At 35.0% G+C, this 21,008-nt stretch overlaps 1 protein-coding gene across 8 annotated transcripts in view; it reads left to right on the forward strand.

Moving 5' to 3' along the window:
* Positions 1–21,008, forward strand: part of LOC124642564 (latrophilin Cirl) — a 301,465-nt gene that overhangs the window by 164,411 nt on the left and 116,046 nt on the right. For all 8 annotated transcript variants that reach the window (XM_047181001.1, XM_047181002.1, XM_047181003.1 and 5 more), the window contains one exon: positions 5,845–6,200. In XM_047181001.1, coding sequence (XP_047036957.1) covers positions 5,921–6,200 — 280 coding nt within the window. In that variant the 5' untranslated portion in view covers positions 5,845–5,920. The remainder of the gene's footprint in view (positions 1–5,844; positions 6,201–21,008) is intronic.

The following is a 21,008-nucleotide window of genomic DNA, read 5'->3' on the forward strand; positions in this document are numbered from 1 at the left end:
CTCACCTTACTAAATAGTTCGATGAGTATTATTCTGTACGTTTTAGGCTTTTGAATATTTCATTATAGACGTCTCTGATAGTTCTGGTGATATCTTTGATAATCAAATTCTACCATTTTTTTTACAACATACTCTATAGACTTAATATTCTAACAGCATCATAATGTATCACATTTAATAGTGCCAATTACGTTAATGAGCCATGCTTACTATAATCGTGCAAGTCCATTATTAATATGCCTATTATAATACCTACTAAACACAGTAACAATAATTTATCGACATACCTCATTGCTCTTGGTCTGAGTCTGGGATCTGAATTGATCGCGATGGGTCTATATTTTCGTCAGCAGCAGTAGCCCTTGATAATTCTAACTTAGGAAATAAGCGTGATGTTATCTCAGCATTAAATCATGAAACCGAATATAATACTCAAACCGCGGTAGTCTATTTCCTTCGTAGCTCCGATGTACAGAAATGGACGGGAAATGGTCTAGATTCTAGATCCTTATCGCACTTAGGGAAATCGGGAGTATGCCACCGAACGCCTAATATTGCCAACTTGAATATGCCAATATTTCTAACGAAATTGTTCGAGTGCTATTTGATTTTGTTGCTGTCATATTGTAAAATATAGGAGAAGGTTTTATATTATAATAGGACATTTATTGAATCCGCGGATACAGACTTAAAAGTTTTATATAATGGAAACTGTGAAGTAGATAAGCGAATCTTGACTATCACTAACATAAATAAATACCAATAACGAAAAAGAACAAGAAAAGCTGACTACCAAAAATGTATTTGATCATCAAATCGATAAAGAAAAAACAGTTGATAAAATATTACATGCCACCATTTCTCTAATACAGGTTGTGCAATAATAACTTCCTCTTTAAATAGACAATTTCTTTTAAGCACTTGTGCCTACTAAGCTTAAACAGAATAGGAGTAGGCCCGACCTGTTTAAGGCTATGAAATTTTAACCCCGCCTGCATTGGAACGCTGGTTAGATCGGGTGTGGTTTAAAGACTTCGCTGATGCGATCTTTTAAAATAGATTGACGATAAAGAGATACTTGACCTAAAAGGTTTGATGGTGTGAATACTGTACGGTAGTGAATGAAACTTGCTGAAGTCGGAATTTAGATTTATGATACCTACAGGGTTTTTTTAGTTTTATTAGTATTAATGTTGTCAAGACTTCCCTTTATTGCAGTATCTGTTTTAGATTGTTGCAAACATACCTATTTTGTCTGTCTTGGTTTAAATTTCTCATAATCTTCATGACCAGAGCCTTTAAAATGACTGGGATCTATCATATAATCTCGCTTGTCTCTAGAACCTTCGGCCGCTACACTTAGGAATGCACTGACCATACCACTCAGGCCATTTCTAAATTTAGATGGGACATAACCAACGTTCCTTTTAAAGAATAACTGACCATCTAGACTGTTATTAAATACGTTTAATTGCATGCGTGAAAAATGAGCAGCCATATTCTTTATGCTGTCTTCAATATTCGTTTTTATGTGAGCTACATTTCCTATTGCTATATAAGTTTTTTGCTATTTCATGTATTTTATTTCTTGAGCTGGTTTATCGTTAAAATTTATCTTTGACGCAAAAAGTTGTGTAAAGTCCTACCTCTATATTTAGTTTCCGCCTCAGGTTCCAACAAGGTTGTGTGCCGGACTTACAAATGCCTTGCATTGTTGCAGCTCGCATTAAGCCACTTAACAACGATAACAAGCAAAACAACACCAAAACCGTCCAACAGTGTTTCTAACCACTAAACAATTTCCACAATCCTTAACAGAGACATCTTAGCAACACTTACACCAAAATTGATGACCCGTTGAGTTTTTAGTCCCGACTCCGCTGCAACTGCAAATTCCTTTACAAAACAAACTGTGAAACCGGGAATGGCAAAACAAACAATCAGTCAAGAGGGGGCAGCGTTCACCCCCGCACCTGAGCTCAACCTCCCTCCAGAGGGCTAAAGAGGAATGGACCTCAGGATTGTTACGATAAATGACTGTTTATATTTCTTCTCAGCGTTTCAGACCTGTCTGAAGCCACTTATTCAAATTTAATTCGATCCGCAACAACCTCGTTGAGCTGGATTTAAAATTTTTGCATTGTATTTTAATTTAATTAAAGTTGAGAAAAATGTGATGATTTTAAATTCAAACGAGCTAACAAACCCAGATGGTGGAGTACAGAATTATGAAAATATATTTTTCACCAACTTTATTGGCTGGAATGAAAAAGTTGTGTAACATGTTCATTATATTTTTAATTAAAATGCTGCAAAACGCACACCTAAATTATTACATCGTCCATTCAAAAAATCATCCTGATAGTTTTATTTCTGCACGGAAAAAATAAACAAAGGCAATTGATAAACTCGTAGTAACTTCCCAAGAGCATCGAAGAAAACTCGTACCGAAACCAATAAAATTCTCTTTTCTAATAAAACGTGTACAATTGGACAATAACTCATGATAGCACCTGTGAAAGATCTCAGGGTGGGTCCACCTGAACTTTTAGCTTGTCCCGGGGGGCTAAAACAATTTTCAGTTACGATCTACGGACCTCTCCTGTCGGACAAGTCCGAACGAATTTCCTCCCGTCGTTAAGCATAGAAATATCGTTGAGACGTGAGAATTATTTTCGTCTCTGCCTCATTGATCCCGTGATCGGCTATTCTCTTTATTTTGCTGTAATGGTGTGTAATGATGACATTACCCCTTATTCCAACCCTTTTGTAGTTATTATCCTTTTTAATATTCTTTTTTATGTTTGGAAATACTTTTTGCAAAATATTTGTTCAATCGTCCTAATAAGCTAATCTAATAAACTTAAGTGATAGGAACATTTTTGTAAGCAGATGAAGATCAGTTGTCGTTATTATCACGCTCGTTTTATTTACTGACTGAACGGCAAAGCCAGCGGCGGATTTGAGTTGGCAATATCTTAAATAGCCCAGCGATAATTTGTTGGCTTTCAATTCTGTAACATTGAAAGCAATGATAATAACTTCGCTTAGGGGCATCATAGTTTCACTTACCATAACTTATGCAGGATATTAAGACTCAGATTCTAAATATACGACCGACAGATCTAGTATTTCTGCTTCATTATCTAGACTAGATTAATGATCTTTTCCAGGAGTTTTACTACTAGTATTTGCTTCATCTTGGATACCTGTTTTATCGTCTACAATTTCTAATGGATATTTTTCGCCAATACCAATCATGGCTTCCAAAATTTTCGAATACCTTCCGTGCCGTAGTATTCCATTATCCGTTACCGCAGGACTGGCTAGGCAAGGGCAAGGAAGATTAATGAGGTAGCTTTGAACCAGGATTGGCACACCTGAGCCGGCTTGCAGTTCGGCTGTGCATTGTTTTGTGTGTAAACAGTTCGGAATTTCACGTTTTACTGGCCAAGAGATATATGGACGATAGTTATTTAAGTATGGAAGGGGAGCTGTTTGTTTTGTGGTCGGTTCTGTTATGGTCTAACTTTAGAATGAAACCAGCTTAGTTGGTGTTAGTTAAGTTGTAATAATTGATATATTTTTGACTGCTACGGACTATAATCACACAAAATCTCAATGAATGTATGTAAATAGATGTACATATATTTAACTCTTAAACGTCAGAGTTTTATAGTTTTGAAGATATGTTACTGAACTTTAATGTTCAAAACGTTTACAGGCGGCGGCATTCAATTTCCGTATTAGAGGACATGTTGAACTTAAAAGGCACATTTACAGCTTTAGAAAACATGGTACTAAATCATTGAATACCATATAAGTACAAACACTTCGACACTCTCTTTCGTGAACATAGGAAAGGGCAATAAATAGCAAGTCTTCACTTAGAAACTTCTCAGACGCAAATTTTCCACTAAGTAAGCACGTTGTAACTAAGCAATAACAGAATCTTATCCAATTTAGTACCTCCTGAAACGTGTTCAAGAGTTCGACTGAGACGTGAAAAAAAATAATCCCTTCGTTATCGAAAAACTTGACAAAGAGTAAACCCACTCATTAGGAAGACTAGACTTGTCCAGTTGCTAATCCGGCTTTAAGAAACAAGTTCATCTTGCTCAGACTTTATCTTCGTCATTGGGCCGCAGGTGGCTGCACTGCATACGCCCCCCCCCCTGGCTTCATCCTCCCCCCCCCCCTCACCAGGCTTACGTCGTGCGATAACACATACTGTCACATCCCTTGATGAATTGCTTATTAGATTGTCAGCAACATTCCCGTTTCGTGCTTATTTTCGTCCCAATAATTCTGTCCTGTTTTTATTTTGTGTAAGAAATTTATTGGCGGCCGATTGTTGGTGCATTTACCCTATTAAGTTGTTAGTGTTTTTGTTTAGGTGTTTGTGAACTGTTTACGTGTGGGTGTTTTCATGTTGCTTTGGAAAATGGCGGCCTATAAAAAATAATGGATCACCAATCATCGCGCCTTCGTCTAATAGTCTTGCAGACCATATTTTATGTAGTTTCTGCTATAATAGTTGTGTTAAATTGAACATAAAAATACTGCTGCATTTTCTTAATATGATAAAGATTTTATTATAGGTGGGTATGTGGGTATTGTGCGAAAGCTTTTAAATTCGTAGTAAAGTGCTTTTTATATTTTTATGCTATCCATCATAGGTTTTATGCTGTTGACTTGCGCTTAACCTAGTGTCTTTTGTTAAAATTTTCTCATTATCTTCTTTATTATTGATGAGTAGGTAAACGTGAGTCACCGTGGTTACCTTTTTGATGAGTCATCTAGCGAAATTTCATTTAGAAGCGACTATTCTTCAAATCGATGAAAGCCTAGTCAGCCTTTCTTTATTCAGCCGTTAGATTTCATGGACACTACATATACGTCACGATTTATATACGATACATACTACATATACTATTATCAGTCTCTCGCGGTTTCGCATACGTTCTGGGAGAACCACTTCTCTCAACCGGGTAAAAAGTACCTAGCCTACTTATATATTTTCTCAGGCTCTAAACTAGACTATTATATTCTATAATTTGTTCACTATTTCAGTATGAAATTACGAAAGACAGAGGTACTTTCGCATTTACAAGTAGGTATTAGTAAGGAGTATATAAAAGATACGTAACTGTTGATCAATTCAAAAACTACTCAAAGGATTTAATTGGTTTCTCACCAATAATAACTAAGTTAAAGGAATGTTAAGGTAAATCATTAATCCTGAAAGAATCTCATGCAAAGCTAGTACAAGATAATAATGTACTTGATGAGCGCACATAAAGTATCAAATGAACACGTGGATGTAACTTTCAGCTCGTGGTTTTGCAATTAATGTTTTTTACTATCCACACGCAGCAATGTGTAAGTTGATTTTATGATGCAGACTTTGTTTTTTCTTTCTTAAGATAAAAATCATTGTTTTATGCAATTTTGCTGTACAAGCTATGTAAGAACAAGACAATGTTTTTGGTAGGTGAGATATATTATTTATCAAAATTACCGCCGATTCACACCTATGTTTATTCTGGAGCCCTTCGTGTATCAAGTCACGGTAACTCTTTCGAAAAATCCTGTCGCTTTTAAATAGCCTGTTACTACTAGGGCTTGTAAGGTGATTAAAACCTAGCTCATTCGATAAGAAGAAGATGACTTTTCTAGCAAAAATATTGTGATATCTTTCGTTCCCAATAAAGTAGCAAATTGACGCGACTACATCATTTTACAAATTATCTACAAAGACAAATCTCCTTGTATTTTTAATCGTCTATGTAAAACTTAACTTAAGTACTAATTTTACTAATAACACTTATTTCCTTGTTACAGATGCAAACCCAAGATGAACCCGGAATTTGACCACAATCAACAACAATTACTGTGAAAACAACCAACCACACCAACCATGTTTGATCATCCAAACCTGGACCCGATACCAGAACCCTCTGGAAACCCGATCACTACAAAAAAGAAGAGTCTACAAGACCTCAAATATCTTCTAGAAGACAGAGGATATAAAAGAAGAGGGTTAAAAGGGAGGATTAGCAGTAATAGTTATGACAATAATAGGAAAAGAATTAGTGTAGTGAGTGAAAGTTTACGTGGTTGGTGCTTTAGTAGGATTAAAACTATCATTTTGTTAATAGTGTTTGTGGTTGTTGATAATGTACACGCCAGGAGTTCAGGTGAGTTCCATTTTGCTTCTTTACTTATTATTAAGCTTTATATTCATTGGTATCTCTCTGGTACTCGTGAAGCAAAATGTAATTTCAGTTTTTCCACCATGAATTTACAAAACATTGCAGGCATAAATACATTGGATATTGCAAATTAATTATGCCCTAAGAATGGAACAGATCATAACAAGTATCAAAATGGCAAAAAATAGCAAAACGTCCCAAACTTATAAGTAAGTTAATAATTAAAAAAAAAAATTGAGCCAATAACATGATATTTCATTATGGAAGCATTAGCGTCAATGACACATGGCATAGTCTAAATTCATATACATTAAAAAACTTATCAGAAGCGTGCCTACCACCTATAGCGAATCAAATTACTGTATCAAAATCGATCAACTCACAATAAAAGCAAACTACTATAAATACGCACTTCGGTTTTTTCAGTTGAATTAACGCAAAAAGATGTTTTGTTCGCACAAGGAAAACGAAGTATTTTTGGGTGCAAAATCAGTTTTTTTTGCGAGTCATTTGTGTAATGTAATGTATGGAAGAATCAGCTAGTAAAATGACGCTATATAACAGAATCTATAAAACAGAACATAGGTACATACATTTTCTTAATATTCTAGAAAGGGTAGTTAATAGTACCTAAACACATAGTAAGAAGGTTTATTTTACATGACTAGAGAATCTATCCATCAAGAGAACAGAGAAACCCAGGTACGATTTACATGGAAAGTCAAAATAAACACAACAATAAAAATACCGCAACTTAACCTCTTAAACAAAATCAGACAATTAACATGAACTACAAACATTGACTAAGATCCTTAGTCAAATCCAAGTGCAAATGAAATTAAAACCAAAGAAAAGAAATGAGTAATTCAGCACATAGAAAAAACCCGAACTTCATTCACTTAGGAAACAAAAGATTTACCTCGTATGACTAAGTCTTAATTAACATGTTTAGACAATACAAATTTTACTGAATTCTCGAAAAAAAACGGCTAAGCGGGGTTTTTGGTTTCTTAACATTGAACAGGTATTATAACTTGGGTCTTAAGAGTAAGAAAATATTAAAATTCTTTGCCGCTATAATATATGTATCCCACAATGTAATTAAATGGGAGTATACATGGGTATCTTTCTTCGTGTGAAAGGAGGCCTGTGCCCAGCAGTGAGACGATCAAAAGGCTGTATCAGTAACAGTATACGTGGGAATAATAGCAACAATTATGGTTCTTGATGGAGACAGCACATTTTGGGAGTGTAGAAAACATGGTACAATATTTTAAATATTTGAAACATCATCATCTCATCATCTGCCTAGCCTTCTCCCAACTATGTTGGTGCCGGCTTCCAGTCTTACCGGATGCAGCAGAGTACCAGTGTTTTACAAGGAGCGACTGCGTATCTGACCTTGTCAACCGAGTTACCCGGGCAACCCAATACCCCAAATTATGACGTGATCAGACTTACTAATATTTGAAACATCATTGAAATGAAAGGCATGAAACCATTCCTCAGCTTACCCAGCTAACTCTAAGAAACAATAACAATGTAGTTCCTAATATAACAACATGTCGATAGTTAGAAACTACTCTCTACTAAGTATATAGAAAACATTTGCTAACTTGAACAAGTTCATTGTCTTAGTTTAGCTAAGTTAAGGACCTTCGATGATATTGTAACGCTATCTAAATGACTAACTGAGAAGAGAATAGGGCCATATCTCGATTCACCAAGTAGTAAAAATGTGTTATTCAGAAGGCGTCCCAATGATAAATACATTACATATTAAAATTGTATCCAAATACAAAAATATTAACAACCCTTTCAAAATTCGGAACGTTCATTCCACTAATCGATTCGTTCGCAAAGCCGATCGGATACAAAAAAAAAATACAAAGCAAATTGGATTAGCTGCAGACATCGCCTAAAAAAAATTAAATTGTTATTTTCCCTAATTGCTCGCCACGATTCAAAGGGACGAATAAAAAAGGTCCCATTGCGTCGGAACACGTTTAATACTCTATAGAAACCAATCTACAGGCGGATTGTGGAAAAAAGACTTGCAAAATATCTGCAGGTAAGCCGAGTGGTCCAATCATACCATAATCCATTAAGATTTCGCTTCGCTTCGACGCACACACTTCCAAACTCCCGCGAGGTAAATATTTCAACCTCCCCTCCAGCTTTCTCTAGTATAATGTATTCTACACCCCCCAGACCTCATCTTTCCATCCCTATTTTGCATGAAGGGGGAATTTAAATTGTGTAATCTAACTTTCAATTCATTCATACATTCAACGCCATCTCTCGGTGATAAATTGAAACTGGGATGGATTCTTACAGTCATTTAGCTTTGGGAGTAGTCGCGGGCGGTCGTGTCGCCAAACGTCGCAGGATTGATATGGAAATGCGGTTCCCACGATGTTTTCACTGCGTTTAAGTAGTTATGTAACTTCAGTGGGTCAACTTTGCGAGTTCATATCTAGGGCACATAAAATTTACTAACTTTGTTACTTCGTGTAATGAAGTAGTTTTAGCATGGCACCAATGAGACTACCAACAAGTCTTGCAATAATTAAAAGTACCTATAAATGTTTTGAAAATAAATTCCTCAGAGATTAGCTACATAATAATCTTGTTATCTTTTCTCAAGTTTCTATAGTTATTTTTGCTCTTTGCACTTAGTGTAACAAGTTGAAAGAATTCTCGAGAAAAATAACTTTCTTTTGTACTTCGAAAATCTTTATTTTTCACACAAAAAAGCTTTCAATAACTTGACCTAACGAAGGTCCAAATACCTAACGCTTTCGGCTACTATATTGGTAAGAAGATCAGAATTATGAACTTCGCTCTAAGCCAACACAAAGCCTGCTTTTATTAGGAAAAAAAAACGCGGAGCAAATCTGGGTGGCGACTGGCGTTGTCAAATATCATTTTTGTCACTTTTCACAGGCTTGCTTTTATACAATTCGCGTTGAATCCCTTTCGTCTTCATTTAGAAACCATTTTTCTTGTTTACCCGGTATAGATGTATATCCGTTTAGAAAAAAAAACAATGTCTGTTTTATGAGCTGAGTTCTCATTTTCCAAATGTGCCTTTAACGAGATTATGCGTCGATACAATGAGTTCTCTCACTGTAATGGGGTGTTTTCTCTTTTCCTTTGTTATCGATTTTCGAGTTTCATTCGATTATGCAGAAAATGTGGATTTTAATGTTCCTTATTTGCCACGCATATTTAATCAGCTTACCGCGGTTCGGGTTGAAGATATGAAAATGCGATTTTAAGTAATTCTATTTCTATTCTTGGAAGTAAATGGAAAACGTTAATAAAGACAGCCGGGTTTCATGTGTTGGCATAATATTTACGAGCAAGACTGAGGATCCAGGCTGACATAGCAAATATTGGTCTCAAAGATGAGTTTCGGAAACCAATCTCGAGAGCACTGGATGTAAACATGTTTTGGTTACGTCAAAATTGTGAGCAAAATCAGTTTCTAGAAATAATAAAGATTTTGTTATTAAAAACCCTACAAATAAAGATGTAACTTGTAATAAGATGTTTGTCAATCAAACTAAGACAGATCTTATATGAGAATAACATCTATTAAGTTAGATTTAATGATATGTGTTAAAATACAACACTGTTACAAAGTCTTAATTCTTCTCAGTAGATTATAAACCCCATTCATAACTTCTGCTTTATGATCCCTACATACATAGGAGGAACGACACTTTTTAAAAGTCTAATAAAAATAGAACCAAAGAAAATCCTCATTCGTCCGTACAATCAACGCTAATGAAAGAGCGCTTCTGTCCGTTTATCACTGAATTATCGCAAGTCTGCCCGTCTACACGTTTCTACCTCCGGAATTACTGAACCGTTTTCCGAGGTGTAAACCCAGACTGTATGATGTGATTTTCATGTCTAGCTGAGAATTAATTCTGCTGATTTTAATCTCTTTGAGTTTGTATTTCAAGTTGATTTGAGATGAAATCTTTTTATTGTGAATAAACTTTGTTTAGTCTTTAAATATTTAGCGGAAACGAGCTTGTCCATTTAGCAGTATTTTTCACTTCATTACTTTTGAAAGTAAGTTGAACAAGAAATAGAAGAACGATTTTTGCCGAAGAAAAACTGAATCGTAAAATTAAATGGTGCAAACACATTGTTATATTACTGGGGCATTCAGAAAGCATTATTTACAGATTTTTTCGTATATTGAGGATAAAAAAATAGTGAAAATAATATATAAATATCGTAATGTTCATCTTTCCGTGGGAGTCGTAAAAATCAACTGAGAGGAACGCCTTGCTTTATGTGCTGACAAAAGAAAAGTACGAACTTTATAGTACAGTTATATCGTAAAAACAATGTAGTTTTTTAGGTTAGAACTAGTAACTTTTATCACGCGATTAGGGTTGTGAAAACCCTGCTTAGTGACAGCCTGACGAGTTCTTCCGTTACTGTACTGTACTGTACGATTTTAATGTACTGTTATAGCCTTTTTATCGTCCCACTGCTGGGCTGCGGCCTCCTCTCACACAGAGAAGGATTGAGCATTAATCACCACGCTTGCTCAATGCGGCTTCGCGATTTCAGACTTTATAGTCCAGGTTTCCTCGAGATGTTTTCCTTCACCATTTTTTCAGCCATTGGTGTCCAAGATATACTTAGAAAGTACATACAAACTTAGAAAAGTTACATTGGTACTTGCCTGACCTGGACGCACTCATACTCGAGAGGTTGGTTCTTTACCCACTATTTAATTCCACTGCGACTTTTTTTCAGTTCTATCGTATTTCGGGAAAAAACGTTAAATTACGCAGCACTTATCTGCATACAAAACATATAAATTAGTTCAGATTTTCTACCGCTTAGCCATAACAGACATACAAATTGTAATTTCATCAACATCATTTATGTGGATTTCAAATTTTCTTTTGTATTTTTCTATCCACATAGTATTACGAATAATGGCAGAACAGAATATCGCAACGTCCGTTTTCAAAATTCATTCGCCTGGCTCTAACAGATGGTCGACGGAGTCAACTATTGCACAGTGACCCTATTCTATTTCCATGGTTTTTTTTACGTTTTTAGGGTTCCGTACCCAAAGGGTAAAACGGGACCCTATTGTTTTCGCTCCTCTGTCCGTCCGTCCGTCCGTCCGTCCGTCTGTCACCAGGCTGTATCTCATGAACCATGATAGTTAGAGAGTTGAAATTTTCACAGATGATGTATTGTTGTTGCCGCTATAACAACAAATACTGAAAACTAGAATTGAATAAATTTTTTGGGGGGTTCTCATACAACATGTGATTTTTTTGTCCGTTTTATAAATAATGGTACGGAACCCTTCGTGCGCGAGTCCGACTCGCACTTGGCCGGTTTTTTTTACGCTTCTTGTTTCTACTATTTGCATGACAATTGCCACAATAATAGGAGGGACATTGGGAAATATTACACCTGTTTTGAAATTTCGCTCTTTTTTGTTGTTTGTAAAAACGGTCTATTGTTTCCGATGCGGTTGCGCGGGTCAGGTTTTGATGACTTCATATATAATATGGCTAACATTTTTAGGTTTATTTCCAAGCCTAGGCTTTTCAACTTTCTATAACCTATCTTGTTTGATTTTTTTGTGTTTCAAGTTACTTTGGCACTTTCATTGTTTTACTAAGAATTTGTTATAAAAATTGTTTGTTCTTGAAAATTGCAGTGAAATCTTGTCAACTTTGCAGTGTAAATACTTTTATATTTGCAAATATTGATTGAAAGGAGAGACACATATGTAATTTGTAATAAAGTACATCATGTTTTTATAGTTAAAGAAAAAGAGAAGACACTTGAATGGCAAATTGATTGTATCAGCAGAGAGAAAAGAGGAAATATACTCAAAAAAACCCTCATCACGTTACAATATGAACAAAGATTTAATAAACAAGAACAAACAAGAATATAAAGTAGCTAACAATCTATCCGAGGAATCCGTACCTACAAATAAAAACAAACATTACAAAAAAGCATAATTATTAAGGACAGTAAAAAAATACTTTCTTGATACAATCACATTACAATGCCTCACAATCAACTTTGAAGCTTAATAGCTAAGCTTTAGGACTCACTTTCGTTTAAACTCAACAAGTAATTGTGGAAGAAACATTTCTTAAACTAGGACATAATTTTTGTGAAGAAAATTCCTCTGGCATTCATTGTGATAACATTCAATTATGAAAAAAACCGGCCAAGTGCGAGTACCATTATTTATAAAACGGACAAAAATCACGTTTGTTGTATGGAAGCCCCCCAAAATATTTATTTAATTCTAGTTTTCAGTATTTGTTGTTATAGCGGCAATAGAAATACATCATCTGTAAAAAAAATCAGCTCTCTAACTATTACCGTTCATGAGATACAGCCTGGTGACAGACGAACGGACGGACGGACAGACGGACAGAGGAGCGAAAACAATAGGGTCCCGTTCTACCCTTTGGGTACGGAACCCTAAAAACGCAAATTAGGAGTTTGAGTAGCATTAGTAATAGGAGCTAAAGTGAGTTTTCATTGTGGGATCTTTTCGGTACATTGGATATGAACGAATTTGCGGCTCACAGCATGTCGATTCTATAAAATATCATAACTCACTTCGACATCACTCTCACTTCGACTTCGATCTAAAGGTAGAATTCCGTGGACGCGACAATAGTCAACCTATGAAAATGTATGGCACCGTTGCCGAGGCCCGTGACAGTCGCGCGCGGCCGACGAATTTCGTAAGCTGCTCGTGGCATTGTCAACAATTTAATTCTGGTTTTACTAAAATTCTATAGATGTTATTAAGCGCTAGACCATGTTGAGAAGCGTACGGCCGCCAGCGGCTCACGAAATTCGTCGTCCGCGCGCGACTGTCGCGGCCCTCGACAGCGGTGCCATACATTTTCATAGGTTGACTTTTGTCGCGCGCGGCTGCGACAATCGCGACCCACGGAATTCTACCTTAAAGTTTCGTGATTGACATTGTCAAACTACACTAGCGCTTCACTATCGAGCGTGTTGACAAGTTGAACTAAATTAAAGTCGAGATTTTGACAGATCTGCCAAAATCTGTCTATCTATAGGGGAGGTAGGGGAGAGATGGGCAGTTGGGAGACATGATCAAATCAGATTAAAGGGGGGGGGGTCCTTTTATTCTGATTTGATCATAGTTTTTTTTTTTATTGGGTAGTTTACGTTACCGACTGGTAACGGTGTTCATCCATAGACTATCTGTCATTTCTGTGAGTTGTCAAGAACAAACACTCGTAAAAGTACTTAAATATTTTGTTGCGGTTTCGGATCGTTATAAAGAGAAAACTAATGAAAGGTATGTGTATTTTCTATTATTAATGATTGATTGTCAAAATCTCCAGTTACGATTATAGTAAGTCGATGCAATCCACACCTATTATACCTCTAGAAGAGGTACTACAGCAATAGTTTATGGGCCCCACGTTTTTATTTTAGTCTAATATGACCGGGACTAACCACCTACGTAGGTTGACAGGTAAGTAACTATTTTTTATTTTCTAGTTTTCAGTGCACATAAGATAAAACCGTTTTACTTAAGTTTTTTTACCGATTTTTTTTTTTTATAAACTAAGTCAAAAGTGTCCAATGCTCCCTATGGTAGGGAGGCTTGGACATACCATGTAATGTATAATTTGTAAATTTTTGTTCTTCTTCTTCAGTGAAAATTTGTGAGGTTATAAATCTGCGCTAAAAATCCTTTATAGAATCTTGTTTCAGGTACCGTTGCCAACTTGATCTAGGGACTCCATATTTATCAGCTGTTAATTTTATTTTTTAACCTTTTGATACCTCTTGTATTGCTCGTTATACTAAATCTTTAGGAATTTCCCGTCGCAAACCATTCTTTTTAACCCCCGACGCAAAAACGACGGGGTGTTGTATATCAAGGTCATCAGCTCGTTTGTTAGGTGTGATAGGAATGTTACACGCTCAGTTTACTTGCAAGCATATGTGGGATCTAAAATTTGAAATACTAATGTCTTCTGGAACCACTGAGCTGGTCTGCTGTTAGGACACGAAGATAGGTAACCCTGAACTGCCTTTTAGTAAACCCATCGAGTTTGGGCTCGTTTAATTTGTCTTGACTAGTTTTCTTCATGTTTCTAATTGACGAGAACCTAATTCTGGAAATGGGATGTGGCGGATGAAACCCTAGAATGATATATAACCCTGGATCAACAAAGGTCCATCTTTATTGTTTCTCAATCTGTGCAATTCTCCCAGAGCCAGTTTGTCATGAGGATTGTTAAACAGCTTCCTTTGGCTGAGATCGCATTAGCGAACCCATCATAAAAAGAAGGAAACATTAAGGAGCTCCTTTAAAAAACCATGAAATAAAATAAAATTATAAATTAAAAAAAACCCCCGACCCAAAAAAGTACGCAATTATTATGACAAAATGTTATAAACGATAAACCCTATAAAAAGCAAAAAGTAACTTTAAACACTACGTAAGTACCAACTAAAGCATGTCAGACTAAACAAAATTTTGACGTGTCGACGGTTTTATTTAAACCGTTTAAATATCTCGTAATGTTGAAACTGATTGTAATTTTTAGGATAGCTCTTTGATTTTATCTAGCCAAACATAAGAAATGGCAATAAAAGTTGATTATCTGTAAAATCTGATTTTTTATGCAATAAATGTGAAAAAGTGCCCATCGCTCCCCTACCTCCCCTAAAGTATGAAATGACATTACGAATCGAAGTGAAATGCGAGTTGTTGATCGAGTTTTATAGAATCCCAATACTGGTTCTTATATATTAACGATCAACGGTATTCAGAAGGCTTTTTAATGAATTTTCCGATTTTTATGAACGAATTAAATGTTTTTTGGCGGTTTCATGATCACGCGGTTTGTTTTCTCTGATTGGGAAATTATGCATTCACATTTTGTCGATTATTGTTGAGGAGGTCAGATAGGCAGTCGCTTCTTGTAAACCATTGGTACTCAGCTACATCCGGTAAGACTGGAAAATGGCTCGGATAATCTGTGATTTTGTCAGTTATTGAATTATCTCTTACCTATATGTCGAATATTGGGTGATCTTTCACTAATTGCTGCAATAGGATCTATTATATATATCTGCGTTGTCTGGATTACCTTCAAGCTTAATTGCTTCATTAACAAAACAGCAGTTTCGTCAGATATTATCGTCTTTAGCATTAAAATGTATTGACTTAGTAGTCTTAACTATTCTTAGAAGAGATTTGTGACAGTAATTCTTGTTATAATAATCGAGCTCATCATAGCATGGTAACTGTTGACTTCTTAAAAAACGGTTAAAACGAAAGTTACCCAAAAAGGCAGAATTGTCCGAATTGAGAAAAATATTTGACCCTTTGAAATGACATATTTTTTTTAGTTAAGTACTTATTTTTTTACTTTCCTTCTCTCTACACACTAGCGTGTCTGTGGTCAGTTCTATACATATATGTATAGGTATGTTCCCGTTTCGCACAATTCTCATTTCCCCCCGATACGTTGTGTTTCTTGCAACGACCCCGTCGGGAGCGATCGCTGCCTTTTTCAACAACGTTTGTTGTCCACTTCACACCGTTCACGTGGACGGGAGCTCTGGCTTTTTCCATTTGTTTATTTTTCTTTCGTAATTGGTAATATGTTTGAGTGTTGGTTTTGGCGTTTTTGGGGTTCTTTTTACTATGGATAATTTGATACGAGTTGAGCTGTTCAGTAACAATCAGCGGTTGTCTGGGAGTTAGTATTTAAATATGAATATGATTTCTAATATACCTTCTGTTAACGTGGGTATAATATGGCCCACGACTTTCAAAAATGATTCACAACATTGTACCCTCGACTATCATCTAATTGAATTTCAAATTCAACACCTCCAAACCTCAAAAAAAGAGCATAACGACTTCTCGCCACGTGCCCAATTAAAAAAAATACTAACCGCAATAAATTAAACGCAAAACTTGTGCCATAATCGTAAAACAGGAGTTACCCCATACAATCTATGGTTACCCCACTCGCGGGTACTTTTGTACCAAACCGATCTCGGACGATACGGGAATCACCCTCATGGGAGGATTGGTACTAAAACAAAATTTTTAAGCCCCGGCACCGGGAGGGTTATGAGAATATTGGTCAAAAGTTGTATAATCATTTAAATCGTCCTATTGGTACTTTTGGTTATGCTATAATACTTATATATTATAGCTTAGGTATAGATTCTAAATGTATGCTAAGTCCTTACACATAACGATTTTCAAATGCAAATTTGGGTGGATCATATATCAAAGTACATAAGTTAAGTAAATAGGTAGCGTCGAAAAGTAATATATAAAGTGTTTCTGATAACTGCAAAGTTAATGTCAATTCTTTGACTAGACTTTATAAGCATTCTTACTAAGTGATTTTCTTACCATACTCTGCGCTGTCTAATGTCCATGTAAAATTGAAAACGTGTTATAAAAACAAAGTTAGTACATGTTATCCCCAAAACAATGAAACTCTCTCCATTCAATACTCCCGAAACCTATCATTTTTCACGCCAGTAAAAACGATTCTAATTAAAATCCCTCCTGATTAATCACGCTCAGATTATAATTAAACATAAATGGAGTACATTAGTGGTATCAAAGGTTTAATTCGTTTTGTGTCGAGTTCACGCCGTGTGTTAGTTCACACGGTACCGTATTATCAACGTTATTGGTATACACACATTTTATTTGGGAGTGCACAGACTAATGTATTTCAGAGGTGGCAGGGAAGGTGTTACAATTTTCACGTGGTTAGAAAATGTGTCTTAATGCTAGAGTAATTTATAGATGTCGGATTTTCAGAAAAAATAAACAGAATTTTAACTAATAGCAGAAAATAACAGTATTTCACGTGTTTTGAATGTTTTGATACAGATATGCACTTTTGAGATGCTATATATACCCAGCAAATTAATCCAATATCCACAAATATATTAAGAATATGGTACTGAAGACACAGACAATCTCTTTAATCACCTTTAACTCTACAAATAGCAACACAAAATCAATTGAATAATACACGAAACCTCTGTCTGTCAACTACTCTGTGCTTGCGCCAGAACACGTTGGTACGATCGTAATGGATCGGTCAAAACCTGCCAAACTTTTACAATGTTTAGGCGTTTCCAGTAACCGGCTTGTTATTGTTCACCGTATCGTGTTGGTTATTGTTAACTAGTTAGTTTTAACTTCAACGCCATTATTTCGTATGGATTTAGTCTGCGTCTGCGAAATTTTTGAGAGTTTCGGATTTTCGAAGTTGAAAGTCAAAGTCAAAGTCAAAGTCAAATCATTTCAAAGTCAAATCATTTATTTCACTTAGGCTTTCACAAGCACTTATGAACGTCAAAAAATATAAATAAAGTTGATTCTAGTTGCCCATTCCAAAAGTAGCTTCCTATGGAGAAGAACGGGCAAGAAACTCCATGGTTACTCTTTTTAAAAATAATAGGTATTACAGTTTGTATGTATTGATACATACTATAATAACATGCGAAAATCATGTAGAATCACAATAGACAAGGAATATGAGAATAAATAATAATAAAAAATTGATTTGTTTTGTTTTAGTTCGCTATTGATCCTTTGTTATTTAAATGACAGAGCGGAGGAGTGTTAATTTGGAGTTGAAGGACTGATTTTTGATGACACTCTAACTGTTGGTTGTTTTAAGTGTTTTTTGGAAATAATTAATTGGCTTGTTATGTGTTGAAAGGACCTTTACCATATATGACGATTTATATAAACAAAATCAAAGTCATAGAGCCAATAGAATACCACAGAAGTTTTTACTATAACCAACTAGATAGTGCAAATGACTTTTTCTTTCTTTACCAAAAAAGTCGACCATATCACAGATTATATGATCACCTACGACCAAAAATAACTTCTTCAATAAAACATTACAGGTACTTCTCGACTAACCAACGTTAGACTGTAGGTCTCGATACCTGAAATAGCATACAAGTTTCAGCTCTTAAGCCTAATACCTCATCTTAAACTTCAATTAGACATTTGACAGGTAACGGGTATTAATAATGAAGATTTTTCTCGATGATCCAGTACCACTGAACTGTAGAAGAAGTTATATTCAGAGCTTAATTTGATGGTTAAATGACGTATAGAGAGATAGTGAATTAAGTTGATTTTATAGGATTCGTGGAACATTTTTTTATCCTGATATTTTCATTTAGGTAATAATTTTAAAATGTGTCTAGCCTTTTCCTTGACACTCGCGTCCAGTGGGACTTACTCCGCGCACATGGACAAAAAGAAGCACCTAAATAGCCTTTCACGGAAAATTCAATTTGATCTATAGTCTGTTTTTTAATCTTGTAGACTAAACTGACACTTGCAAAATGTCAAACTTACAAATAATGTTGCTAGCTTTTTTGTGCAGTGTTGCACTTACGATAAGTACCGATTTGTTGAATCGTAATTTTTTATCTATAATAGACGAATTTAATATTCATTCAAAGTTTTATATTTACAATTCACGTTCGTACACACGGCTGCACGACGTTCTACAAACTGCCAGGGATATCTGACCACGCAACGCCATGCGTAATCATCAAGAATAAGCCCATTATTTCAGGATGACTTATTGTGAAAAAACGATACTTGATTTTTTTAACGCTAAGTTTCTGTCGTGCCTCATCACTATTTAAGAATTTGCAATAAACTGACAACACTCGTAATGTCAGTTTAGTCTACGAGATTAAAAAACAGACTACAGTAGATCCTAACATAAGTGCGTTTAAACAAACTCTTCTTTGTTGATTGGAATTTATAGATGGCAAATATTAACACATTTCCCAGACCCAAGGCCAACAGGGAATCCTATTTGCTACCTAACCTTAATAGGCACATGTCATAGTTTCACTTAATAAATAAACGAACATCATAAATTAAAAACTATTCAAAAACAAGATCGAATGATCCACAAAAAAAAAACATATGACTACGACATTCCAAAAAGGCGTGAACCAAAAAAAAAAAAACAAAGAAAAAAATAATGATGACAAAGCGAAGCGAAGCGTTTGGGTTTTAATATCAAATTAATCAAAGTTAGACCACACAGAATAAATATATGAAGAGAATATAGCGTCTCATTTTACTACGGTCGTGGAACATCATAATCTAACTCATTAGTGTAGTATTTAATTTATTGGTGACAACGATTTGTGTGTAGAAAGGTAGTGGATGCGGTATTGTAGGAGTTGTATGTTTTCTGGTTCGTTCTATACATAAAGAAACTGAAAACATATATGTGTTTTTAGGACCGAAAAAAAAAACGATTTAAATTATTTGGCGATTTAAGAAATGAGTTGCTATTTTCATTTCATCTGACTTCTTAGATGTCGAAAAAGACCTTCAGTAATTATATTATTCTCACATACGGACTTCTGAAAAATAGGTTAGTAAAAAAACTGCAATGACAATATTCATTCTTAATTATTTTGGCACACAAATCCTTCTAACCTTAAAAACAATTTTTATACCTTCCTCAATAAATTGACAATCTAACATTGAAAGAATATTTTGGTTTAGTAGTTCCTAAGCAAACTCTTCTTTCTTATTACATTACCATATCCATAAATTCTAAGTTCGTAGTAAAACAAAACATAATTTCATAAAACGCGATCAATCTACACCCGCACATGTGTCATGTGTCACGATCTTTATAATATCTATTACGACGCCATTTTGGATTCAAAATCTCTAATTCCAACTGATGACTTAATTTTGTGATATATCGGTACTTTAGTGTCGCTTATGATATTAATGGCCGATATTTATTATAACTGTGGTTTCGTAAATGTATTTTAATTGTTTACATTATGGATTATATGTTGGATAATTCATCGTTGGTCGTAGGTTGAGCTGTATTTAATTAAGTTATATACTTTTGATGGCAGCCTAAGTAGTAAAGAACTAACCTCTTAAGTATTACCTATATAAAAAAGGCCAGGCAAGTGCCATTGCAACTTTTCTAAGTTTGTATGTACTTTCTAAAGTAGGTATGTCTTGGATACCAATGACTGATTAAAGGTGAGAAACATCTTGAGGAAACCTGGAATATAAAGTCTGAAATCACCAACCCGCATTGAGCAAGCGATTAATGCTCAATAGTATGAGAGGAGGCCTGTGCCCAGCAGTGGAGCGATAAAAAACACTGAAGATTATGAAATGTCTCTATTTTTTCTAGCTTTCAAATGTTAAGAAAGAAAATGATTGCATTGAGAGCACATTCAATTTATAAAACGCAATAAATCAATATAATGTAAAGTGATAATGGAAACGACTTTAAAATTAATTGATATTACACATAAGAAAACATATTGCTTACAATTAAATTGAATAACCGTTATTAATTAAATTATTCCCTTTAAGTGACTTTCGAACGGCAATAGAGTTTTACGATATCCATAATTGCATATTTTATAATTCAATTAAATGTTATTTATTAAAGTAAAGTATCAATAAAGTTACATTAGGCTTGTTTATTAAGTTCAATTAGCGAATGAGAAATAATGGGATATCAAAGAAAGATAATTAATTTTGTAAGGTCCTCTGTGTGTAGTCGTTGATAATATTGTGTTCTATTTAGAAATTAGTTTTATTTGTTGTGTTATCCAGTTTCTATATTAATTAAAGAATAAAATAATGAAGTAGCTCGTCTCTTATATTTCTGAAGAAAAATACAATATGATATCATAAAC

This window comes from Helicoverpa zea, chromosome 25, assembly GCF_022581195.2.
Source record: "Helicoverpa zea isolate HzStark_Cry1AcR chromosome 25, ilHelZeax1.1, whole genome shotgun sequence".
In the NCBI taxonomy this organism is placed as follows: Eukaryota; Metazoa; Arthropoda; class Insecta; order Lepidoptera; family Noctuidae; genus Helicoverpa; species Helicoverpa zea.